Source organism: Notechis scutatus, chromosome 2 (genome assembly GCF_049901735.1).
Source record: "Notechis scutatus isolate UNSWTSFEM ecotype Mainland chromosome 2, rNotScu1.2, whole genome shotgun sequence".
NCBI classification, from domain to species: Eukaryota; Metazoa; Chordata; class Lepidosauria; order Squamata; family Elapidae; genus Notechis; species Notechis scutatus.
Genome location: NC_142010.1, coordinates 64,945,180 through 64,957,565, shown reverse-complemented (window position 1 = coordinate 64,957,565; position 12,386 = coordinate 64,945,180). Strand labels below are relative to the sequence as shown.

Sequence of the window (12,386 nt, the reverse complement as noted above, 5' to 3'; positions counted from 1 at the left end):
GATGAGATTGAGGCAGTTGTTTAGTCTAGTGTTGTTGGTTACTAGTTGTTCCAGTCCCAGATTTGTAATAGCATTGTAGAAGGTTGTGTGTATGATTTCAGTTGTACGTTCATTTAGGGTCCAGTCAATATGAGGTAGATTGAAATCACCAAGAAAGATAAAAGGGTATGGGCAGGATGCAGCCCATGTTAGTAATGTATTTAGCTTGTTTACATGTTACAATCCATTATTTGTCCTTCAAGGGTTTCTGTACCTGCTGAGGTAAAATGAATATTCCAGAGCTACCAAAAGCTACTTTCTACTGTAACTTTTGCCTTTTTATTTCTTTTTCTAGAATTGTAGATAGATAAACTTCTTATACCAGGTTATAACAGGTTAGTCTGTTTGAAGATTTGAACATGTCATGCTGGCCCAAATAGTGCTGTCCTATATGCCTGAGTATGCAAATAATAACTTGAAGTATAAAGTTAAAAGAATGTAGATTTCTTTTACAGTGTGTGGAAAGTGCTAGTGGGTATATTTTGCAATATTGGGTAGGAATTGTATTAATTATTAATTAAGATAAAAGTGCTATGAAGCAAATTGTGAGCCACCCAAGATTCTGACAAATAAGAAGGGTGGCAGTATAACTATTTTAAATAAATAAATAAATAATCTATTTTCCCTAAGTCATCTTCTTAATATTGTCACATATATATATATCACAGGCTCCTTAATAATAAATATTTGAACTTACTTATTGCTTTTGTTTATTCCCAGGCCAGTCCTTCCACCTCAAGCCTGAGCTCTACCCATTCTGCGCCATCTCAAATGATCAACTCTGCACCTGCTAGTGCAAGAGGTATGAATGAGGCATTTAAGATAAAATAATGCAAAGCCCTAGAAATGGCTGAGATAATTGCTTTTTAAAATTTATTACATTTATATAACAGCCCATCTCATAGAAAGTGATTTTAGACTGCACTACCATATTCTGCCTAGTTTTCATGGACACTATAGGATATTTTGGTGTTCTGCTCTTAGAACAGAGCAAGGGGGCATCCAAGAGATTTCAGTGTCATATCTTTCTGACATCAGATCACTGTTTTGCCTCCAGAAGCTGTAGGTGCTCCAACACAGGAAGCTTTCAAGAAGATATTGGACAACCATTTGTCTGAAATGCTATAGGGTTTCTTGTTTGAGCAGGGTGGGTGTTGCACTACAGTACCTCCAAGGTCCCTTCCAGCTCTGTTATTCTATTATTCTGAAGTATAGAAATAAAATTGGGAGTATGTCTGAGATAACCCCAGACTGGTTGGACTATCTTTTATCAGCATTGCAGTTAATTCTACTCAAACAAAAGCAAATAGAGAGGAGATTTGAGATATAAAAACTCTTCTTACTATTGTGTTGTGGATAAACCTTCAAAGCATAAGAAAGAAAGAAAGAAAGAAAGAAAGAAAGAAAGAAAGAAAGAAAGAAAGAAAGAAAGAAAGAAAGACATCTCCAATAATTGATATACTTGGAAAAGAAAAAATTGCATTGTACAAAAAGAGATTACAGATAATTCTTGAGTTAGAACAAGGAAGTTGTTAAGTAAATTTTGCCCCATTTTACGACCTTTTTGCCATAATTGTTAAGTGAATCAGATGGACGTTAAGTGAATCTGTCTTCCCCCATTGTCTTTGTTTGTTGGAAGCTGGCTGGGAAGGTTACAAATGCTTATCACATGACTTCAGGACAGCTCAACTATCATAAATGCATGCCACATGTCAAGTGTCCAAATTTTGATCATGTGACCATGGAGATGCTGCAATGGTTGTAAATATGGAAACTGGTCATAAGTCACTTTTTTTTCAGTGCCATTGAAACACTGTAGTTGGTATAGAAATTCAGTAAACAAACAGAAATCCTATTCTGAAAATGCTCATACTTGGGTTCCTAACCTGGTACCCCACAGTACTAACATGCCCAATATGATCTCCCTTGGCATTCAATATGCTCTGTGTTCTACCTCAGTGATCCCCAACCTTTTTTATGCCGCGGCCCGGTACCGGCATCAGCTGGGCGCCGCGACCCGGTACCGGCATCAGCTGGGCGCCGCCATCTTTTTTTGATGAAAATGTGCTTCCGGTGAGCTTTCTACCCGGAAAAGCTCACCAGAAGCACTTTTTCATCAAAAAAAGATGGCGGCGCCCAGCAAACCAGCGGCCCGGTAGGACTTGTTCCACGGACCGGTGGTTGGGGACCCCTGTTCTACCTGACTTACAGTGAGAATAATCTTTAATATAATACATTAGATAATGTAATGCTACAAAATGAAATGATAGACTCCAAAATCATCTTTATATTCCAGGGTTCCTAGATCACTTATGCTTTCTTCAAATATAAATATATCTGGGGGTTTTAACTGAGAGTTTTCTTTGCAAATGTTCACAGAAAAAAGGAGCAAAATATATGTATGGGCAATAGGGAGTATCCTGTGAGAGATGTTAATATAGATTTCTGATAAAATGCTACTTTGTAGTTATATTTCCAATGGTAGCCATTTTTCAGAAGCCTTCCATTCCCAGAAACTATTTTGCAAGACTATCTACAAAGGGGTCCCCACATCCAGGCTGCGACCTGGACCTGGGCCATGGTCCATTCAGAACTGGGCCACGCAAGTGGTGGGCGAGCACACAAGTGCATACAGCTCTGCTTGTGCGAGCAACGGACAAGTGTGTAAAGCTCCGTTTGCGTGAGCTGCACACACCTGCCACTCACACAGTACTGTACCCCATACCTGCCACCACTGATTCTGCTAGTCCACAAAGCCATAAAGGTTGGGGACCGTGGATCTACAACATGGTCTCAAAATTCAAACAGTTTCCACCAGTCCTAAAAAGTTTGTAGCCCCTGGTCTACAGTATATCCCTTCTGATGTTTACCATTAAGTAAAGTGTCAAAAAAGACGAGTCTTCTAAATATAGGGGAAGTAAATAGTTGGTATACATTAACTGAGGGAGGTAAACATGAATTTCTTGCACTGAGATAATATTATTTGTAATATTATTATGTAATATGTAAATTGTATGATATATAATCAGAAAGTAATCATTCTTTTGTTTTTGCATCACTTCTTAGTACCATTCCCCACTTTTTAAAAATAGTAATTGCTTTTTATTTTCCAGAGGGACTTTATTGACAAACCATGCCATTAAAAATAATTTTCTTTTCTTTTCATCATGTACCAGATATAAAAAATTCTTCTTTATTGGGCTGAACATTACATCTAAATGGATGGGAAAATATTTAACATTTAAGATAATGTAATAATGGGGATAAATAAATGTGTGACTGCATTATTTCAGGATCACACTTGTAAACTAATTGTATCAATCTACAAGTATGTATTTTGTGGAACAATATTATAATTGCTGGTAACATTGTCATACTGGATGTGTGTCTGCTGGATTTCTCAAAACGTTTTCCTACTGGTTTACAGAGACCAGACAATAGTTTAGTGGAGAGCTAATAAATAAATCAGCATTTCCCTCAAAAAGTATTAAAAAGCAAACAAAATAATAACACTTGATTCCTTTAGCTTCATGTTTATGTATTTCAATATATGTTTATGACATATACTGAAATGTTATCATTTATTTTTAAACAGTGTCCCCAGAGTAACTGATAAACAATTTGAAGTTCTATAAAGTAGCAATACTGAAAAATTAAGTTCATTTTGATGCTTCAAAATACTAATTAATAATGTGTTTTTATGAAACCACCATGAAGGATGATATTGTTTAGCAAACCATATTGCTCATGGTGCAAAAATAACAAGAGTCTCGTTCATTCATTTGTGCTTTTTAATTTTAATGTTTTTATACGTCAAATAAGCACTGGCACTAAAGCAAGGTCAGTCCATGTTTCAAATGCCTAGCTTTGTCAATCTACCTCAATTCTTTTATATTTATTTATATTCTTTTTAATTTAGTGCTGAAGGGTGCTGGATTGACAACTCTGGAGGCTGAAGCCCTCTATTTATCCACAGAACAGATACAGCCTGGGTGGCAGCAGTGCAAGCTTTCCCACACTGCCCCCACCAATGTGCCTCATCTCTGTCCTGGAGGGACCACCTCTAGAGGTGAGAAGAGAGATTGGTCTCCATGGCTCTTTCAGTCCTTGGCCTTTCTGTTAAGCTCACTAGCTTGTGGTAGCATATCCCCTTCAGTCAGAAAATGTGCCACATTCATCAACAGCTTTCACTATATCTATTCAGTGTCAGGAAATTTCACCATGGTTTCAGAAACTGTTACTGAGCCTTGACTTACTGAATGGAGATATCAAGAATTACTTTGGCCTATATGATATGTCAGTCACTAACTTTTCCAACAATGTCTTAATTTTCAGCAGAATATTGAGTACTTTGATTGGCCCTTTCATAAGCCAACATGACATGAAATTATTAAAAGAACACTTCCTGACATATTATTCTATCTCATGAAGTAAATATTAGTGAATAAAAATAATATGTCAAGCAGTTTCATTTTCAGTTTACAAAAAACTCCAAAGTACTATTGAAAGTAAATTGAAAGTAAATCTATCTAGCAAAATGCTGGAATATTTTAAATTCCACTGAAATAGAAAAGATCCTGTATTTTCTACAGTTATATTCTGTTCTTAGAGTAGTAAAACATTCATAAAGCAACTTTCAGAAGCTTTGCTTCACAGATTGATTTATCTGCAGTCTAAAGTATAACTCAAAATGCTATTTATTAACGGTATAAGAAGTCATATGATCTTTTTTTCCACAAATGTTAGTTATGAGTTTCATCTAGTGCATACCCTTCCTTCAGAATTGAACTTAAAGCACCGGTAAAACTTCCATAAGGATTCTACAAACACTAGTTACTCTTGAATGACAGTACTGAGATAAAATTTCTAGCATATATCTGTTCTGATCCAAACCTTGTTCCAAGGAACAAACACGAAACAGAGGTAACAGCAAAACCTTTTAATGATTCTTTATGAATTCCATTCCTTCACAGTTAAAAGGCTGTTTCAAACTAATTGTCTCTGATAAGAACGAGCCTTGCCAATGTTGTGCACGGCTCCCAAGAACACTAGATAAAGTTACTAAGAAATATTTCAAACACAGAGTCTCCAAACACCAACCAAGATATTCCACAAGATATCCACAAGGCTTGAGTGCAAAAACGCCTTTGCTTCCTGCAAAGAACAACTGTTTCTCAGCTGGCTTTTATCTCTTAAGGGAGGGGCCACTACGTTGCAGCCTTATTCCCGTGTCGTCCGTGCTGCTGCAGTTGCTCTTTCCTTCAATCAGCCCTGCGCGCACGTGCACTGGGCACAGGTCCTCGGGCGCCTCTTCATCACTGCTGCCAGCCTCCACAATCTCCAAAGGCAGCATTCCACTCCCTGATGGTCCTGGCCCCATCCCTGCATCACATGCAGGCCCCTCATCTTGAGTCCTCGCTCTCTGAGACCTCAGCCGTCTGCACCTGCTGCCGGTGAACCACAACAATATCTGTAATTAGTAACTGTAATATCAATCATAATAAATAAACTTTCATATATTTGTTTCATAAATCTAAATACAAAAAACTGAAGTGCTTACTCCTTCACATGGTACATAATAGGGTGCCCATATTTATTGTTAATAACATCATGGCTGCACTAACTGTTGTATTTATTCCATAAATTTAATGAACTGTGAAAAGGAGACCAGTGTCCCTCTGTAAAGACTTGTCCTGTGGACCAATGTTAAAGAAGCACTGATTGCCATTGCCTCATATTTTATATATCAGATTTCACCTGAAGTTAGAATAGGAACATTTCAGGCAAAAATATATTAATTCTGTTTGAAAGCAATCTTTAAATGTAGTTAATATATTTTCGAGACAGCTCCTTGCTGCATTTACAGTGGGAGCAATCTGGTCATTTCATGAACTGAGAGATACTTTTGGAAAAACGCTGTAGTTATAGTTCATTCTTAACTTTTAAAAAATATAACTATGATAAAGGGGAATAGATTAATCATTCCTTAGTTTACATTTCTGAATCCATAGGGACAATGTGATTGAGAACTGGTTGAAATAAAATAGTAGATTTTGGATCAGATCTACTCAGGCACTTTTTATTATATTTATTGTTATATTATGTCTATGTCTTTAGGAAGTAGCTATGAAACTTTGGATTTTGGACTATTTCTTTTAGGGAATGAGAGAGCACCAATATGAGACCATGCTTTGATGCATTACTGTTTTTCTATAGAAACAAACAAGACAGTTTTTCAATACGTCCATATACAATTTACTATTTTAAAATCATGACACCCATAATGATTACAGAAATAAAATGGAGATTGTTTCTATCATTGTAATGCTTAACATATTTAACTGTCATTGTAGAAAGGTTTGTTTTAAAGTATAAATAATAAAATGAACAATTAAAAATTCATTTAATAAGGAACTTTTTCCTGGATTCTAAGTATAGGCTATGCCAAAAAAGAAGTTAAAAGTGTCTCTTTTTCTCTCTTCTCTTGCTTTAATGATGAAGGTCTCTCTCTTTAGTCATGAAAGTTGAACATTATAGAATTCTTCTCCAGTAGATGAAAACTGCCTCTTTTTCTTGTGCTCTAACTTACTTTAATATCTCACTCAAAATTTTAAGGAAGGAAGGAAATAGCTTAGTATATAAATTGATGGTTCTCAAACGTTGGGGAACTATGACCTCCCAAAATGATAAATGTATGTGACATACATACACCTGAATAAAAGTAATGATTTTATTGGTATTAGGGTTGGTTGAAAAGATGCATATTTCTTTCTCCTGTCAGCAAAGTCATCCAATCAGATGTTGCTGTGCATTGATCTAGTGAAATTAAGCACTTTAAATTGGTTGTATCTGAATTGGCTGAATTACATATTACTTCTACTGAAGCTGTTTGAGGATTATTTAGTTTGCAGAATTGTGGATGGACTGTAGTAATGGCAATTCCTGTCTTACCATATTTGCATGTAGAAGGCACATTGTAATACAGCTTTATATTCTTTAAAGATTTACATATAGTTTCTCTCTCTCTCTCTCTCTCTCCCCCTCCCCCCCTCTCTCTCACACACACTTACTTATTTCTGTATGTAATGATTATATGTATATTAAATGCAATGAATGGCCAAGTTCTGTGTACGTGACTGTCGATGAGAGACTATTAGTGCCATCTTTTAGTAGAGGTATTTCATGTTCTCATAATCATTTATTATTTTTCAAATGTCAACTGTAGATCAGATTTATGCTATATTTTTGGCCATCAGTTGTCTTCCAATATATGTAGTACATACCATTCCAACCTTTAATGCAATATGAATGTATTATGTATTCATGCAATCGTATGTGTAAGATTATATGTTAATATATTCATAATACCTAACAAAACTCCAATGGCACAGTACTAAGAATAATTTTTATATTTTGTTGGAAGGGGGAGCCCAAAAGTGACAGGATATGCAAAAACAAATTTAATTAAAAATAACAAATATTTATTTATTTTTGACATTTTTTAACCACTTGCCTCCCTCAGAGATATTGACAATCAAACCACACTGATTGTATATAAGCCCTGGGAGTTTAATTAAATCAAATTGAAGTAAATAAATTCAAAACTTCAAGAAGAAAATATTCTAATTATATATGGTAGCAAATCTCATCATTTGCTTAGCAATCTTAGCCTCCTTAAGGCTAAGAGCACTTCTTCCAGATGCTAGTGCAGCATCATTAACAAAATTACCCAGATATCCCATTTCCAGTTGCCAATTTTATTGTACCACAAAAAGATTATTAATTATAGATTATTATTTTTTTCTATATAACATCTTTACCAAAGACATCTGTTAAAAGATCAGATGTTATTTTTGTAGTAAATATTGGTATTAATTGATGAGAAAACTGGTTCCTGGCTAATTTAGGTATTGCAATAGAGGAATTACACAATTGACAGAGTCAAAGATACTGACAACAAAAAGAAAAATTGTAAAATGTGTACAAAAAAAGTGTGTGGGGGGGAATTACCCAAATATCAAATAAATTTAGCATTAAACAGATAGAATCCACCCTTGCTGGTTGCTGAGAAAAAAAATAAGCAAAACTGATAAATTCTCCTCCCCTTTACATAATGAGTCTACAAATAGTTGCAAACTTTTCCATCCCTATTTAACAAGGATACTATAGTAAATAAATAAATATTTCAGGTGCGAGGATTCTACTAATTACCAATTCCAATACCAAAAGCAGCACAACTACATTTTCCCAGATTAGGTCAAGGCAGTAACTGTCTTAGACAGTTGGGTTTCTACCAGTTCTGTCCACCTCTAGAACCGGTAGGTCTGAAGAGCAGTAGACATAGAACCAGTTCTATGTCTGCTGATGTTTTTGCCCACCCATCCACCCGGGCTCTTTCCTGATCTTTATTTCCTGAGTTTTCAAGTTCAGCTGCCGAACCAGGCACAGCTGCAGTTAAAAAAACAAGAAAAGAGGGCTGTTTCAAAGGCTGCTTCTTGGCTTTGGCGTGCGGCTCGCAGCCTGCAGGGAAGCTCGTAAATCCCGAACTGGTAGTTAACCCTATCATATCCCACCCCTGCTTAGACCCATGTGCTTTCTCAAATGTATGATACATATCTATACCTGCAATTGGGAAACTATATGAGAGCTATTTGATAAAGAGGAGGAATCTGTGACATTCAGTGTGCCATTATACAATTTTGATGTTCCAGAAAGTTCAGTATTTTATTCATATATGCATCAACATTATCTCAGATGTGCATATGAGTAGGAGGAGCAAAATATATTTACTTAAGTTAATATTATGAGTGGTTGAGGGTTTTAGATCATCTGTGTTATATGTGTGCTTTGTTAAGTATTTGTTGTGTATATTTGAACATGAAAAAAACCTGCAACTTTTCACTATATTACTCATTACTTTATTACTACAATCTGCATGCTATGTTTCTGTTGATGTGAAAACCAGGTTGCTTTAAACAAGTCAGTTGGAAGGGCTCCAACATTCATAGTTCTGGAAAATTTATCTAGTGGCAGTAACAACCCTTGTAGCAAGTGTACCTGTTCAGTTCATTTTCTTTATCCTTCTTGGTATAAACCTAAACATAAATTAGAGACAATATAAATATCTAAAAAATTCCAGACAATTTAACCATTAACTTATTTTGGAGAATGTAACAATTTCCCCCAGATTTTAAGTTTTGGAAAGCTATATATTTTGAATAGTAGAAAAACTGCAATTTTCCATCAAACTTCTATTAAAGTGGAAAATCTAATGAACAATCTAGCCTCTTACAGTGCTTTCATATGTTGGCAGCCCTCTGGAATAGTTTTGAGAATATGCAAATTGATAAAGGCCATAGATATTATTGGGCTTCTCTGCTGGTAAGTGCCGTTCTGTCAGTTGAAAGATAGAATTGGCTATAATCCAGTGTTTAAATAGTTTCATATTATTTTTTTAACTGCTTAATCGTTTTTTGGATAATAAATTTCTTTTGAGCTTATAGCCTTAACTTTATATTGGTTGACTGAGATATATAAAATATTTGCCAAAGCTGAAAATGTAGTACTCCTTCCTATTCAGTCATATATATTCATATTTTTGAAAATGAAATGACATAAATGTAGAAAGGCAACTAATAACAGAAGCAGTGCTCTGCTGGATTGGAACTTGGCCCATCTCAATCAGCTATCTGTTCTCAGAGTGGCCAACCAAGTGCACAAGTATCTGGTACATCTAGTTTCCCAAGCACGTAGTCATGCTGCCATTGAGGCTAATGATAGCAGATATACCAGAAAGATTTTTATTTCAGTAAAAATGGAGTTATAGAATTCCTTTATTGACTTACTAACCTGGCTGCTCTAACCTGGTGGTCCTTTAATTCACCGAAACCCTCTTTGATAACCTAATGAAAAATGATGGCATAATTCTTTGCCATTTTGCGATGTACGATATATTATATTTATTAAATAACTTCCAAATTCCTCTAAAAATTCCACTCTTATATCTTTGTCTGATGTGGTTTCATTCAGTTGGTCATTTTCTGCCAATGTTTAAATGTCATCTTTGTTTGCCAGAAGATTCCTCATCACCTCACATAAATCGATCTAATTAGTCACTCTCTCATCACCATCTTATATTTGGAATTTTTTTGTATTATATTTGGAACATTTGTGAGTTATATGTTTCAGGAAGATGAAATAACTGGATGAAAGAGAACCTTTTATGTTTTGTCATGTGTACGTGATTGTTCTAACTCGTTTACAGGCTCTCCCTCTCTACCAGATAAATACCGTCATCATCGAGAATTAATGATGCTACTACCAGCACACCGAGATCGGCCTAGCAGTGCTATGTATCCTGCAGCTATCATGGAAAATGGACAGGTAAAGTGTGTGTGTGTATACCTTTGTGAGTTAAAGCACAGCCTATTTCAACATCAGTATGCATGTGATGGTATAATACATTTATACTTAACTTAAAAGCAGTAAGAGTCAATATACTTTTGCTGATACATAACGGAATGTAGAATTTTTAAATCCTCAAATTATTAAATTATTTCTGAGGCATTTGGGGCTTTTTTGCAAAAGTCTGGCTGTTTTCTTACAAATAAGAAACCATGTAATATGTTTCTTTTATCAGCATTCACTAGGAAGGAGGATCTCTCTTTCTAAACTATTGATGTAGTTTTTTAATATGGGTTCCAGACTGATGAGCTGTATTCAAGTATTGGTCTAGCAAATGTTTTGTATGCTCTAGTTATGAGTGTAATATTACCAGAGAAAAAGCTACGTAAGATAAGGTTAACAACTCTTAACACCTTTTTGGCTATGTAGTTACAGTGGGCTCTAGCACTTAGATCATTAGAAATGAGTACTCCAAGATCCTTGACAGTGTTTGGATCATTAACAAGTTCTTGACTATTCAGCCTGTATTTTATTTTCTGATTTTTTTTGCCAATATGTAGGACAGAGCATTTATTTGTTGAGATTTGAAGTTGCCATTTGTTTGACCATTCTAATATATGTTCAAGGTCTTTTTGAAGGGTAGCAGTATTGTCTGTGGTGTTGAATAGCTTTACATCGTCAGCGAAGAGAATGCAGTTGCTCTTGATATGATCACAGAGGTCATTTATGTAGAGTATGAAAAGAATTGGTCCTAGAACACTGCCCTGGGGGACACTTCTATCCAGTTATGCAGGTGTCCAGAGATACCATAAGATTTTAGTTTTAGGAGTAGTTTGTCGTGTACCACTGAATCAAAGGCTTTACAGAAGTCTATGTAGATTGTGTCTATTGATTTGCCCTGATCGAGTTGTGTAGTCCATATGTTTTTGCAGTGTAAGAGTTGCAGATTACATGATAGTTTTTTTCTGAAACCAAATTGTTTATTGTAGAGTAGGTTGTTTGTTTCTAAGTGGAGGATGATGGATTGGTTAAAAATTGATTCCTTGACTTTACAGGTGATGCAGCATAAAGAGATTGGTCTGTAATTTTCAACTAGGCTGGGATCTCCCTTTTTGAAGATGGGGATGACCGTGGCTTGTGACCATAGTTTTGGCAAGGAGCTGGTCCTGAAAGATTTTTCAAAGATTATGCTTAGAGGTTCTGCTATGGCAGTGGATAGCTTTTTTAAGAAGTAGGCACATATTCCGTCCGGTCCAATAGATAGAGATGGTTTTAGATTGCATAGTGCTTTTTCAACATTGTCTTCTATAAAATCGATATGTGTTAGATCATTGTAGTTGTCTGTGGTTCGACGAGGAAATACTGGGCATGATCCATTGCTGTTTACAAATGCTGAGCCAAAGATTGTGTTAAAGAGGTTGGCTTTAATAGTCTCATTGTTGCAGTCTTTACCATTAGGTCTTTTCAGGGGTGGGATGGACCTTGAGTCTTTTAGTTTGTTGTTTACAAAATTGTAGAAAGCAGGGGTGGAATTGGTGCATAGAAGGTTTTCTTCTTGTTTAATGTGATAATTGGTGCATTCAGTTTTTATCTGGTGGCATAAATTTTTGTATCGGCTTTTGAAGTTGGCAATGTGACCAGATTTGTTTTTCCGCCAAAGTGATTTCTTTTTGGATTGAAACTTCCTTATTGTTATGGGTAATTTGTTTTTTCTGGTTTTGGGAGTTGTTAATGGTACATATAGTTTGATGACTCTTGTGACTTCAAGTAAAAATATGTTGTAATGGTCTTCTACAGTATTGCATCCAGTGAACAGAAATTGCCAATCAAGGGATGAGAGATCATTGTTTATAAAATCATAGTTGCCTTTTTTGAAGTTATAATTGGGGATTCCGTCGTTGTGATGATTTTTGTGTGGATGTATGTTGAGACAAAAGTAAATC

General features: G+C 35.5%; 1 protein-coding gene across 8 annotated transcripts in view; it reads left to right on the top strand.

The window, feature by feature from the left end:
• Nucleotides 1-12,386, top strand: part of DOCK3 (dedicator of cytokinesis 3) — a 200,059-nt gene that overhangs the window by 173,193 nt on the left and 14,480 nt on the right. For 4 of the 8 annotated variants that reach the window (XM_087954950.1, XM_087954949.1, XM_087954948.1 and 1 more), the window contains 3 exons: nt 760-841; nt 3,959-4,108; nt 10,304-10,422. In XM_087954950.1, the coding sequence (XP_087811076.1) occupies nt 760-841; nt 3,959-4,108; nt 10,304-10,422 (351 nt within the window). The remainder of the gene's footprint in view (nt 1-759; nt 842-3,958; nt 4,109-10,303; nt 10,423-12,386) is intronic. The other 4 variants (XM_087954953.1, XM_087954951.1, XM_087954947.1 and 1 more) reach the window with 3 other exon arrangements.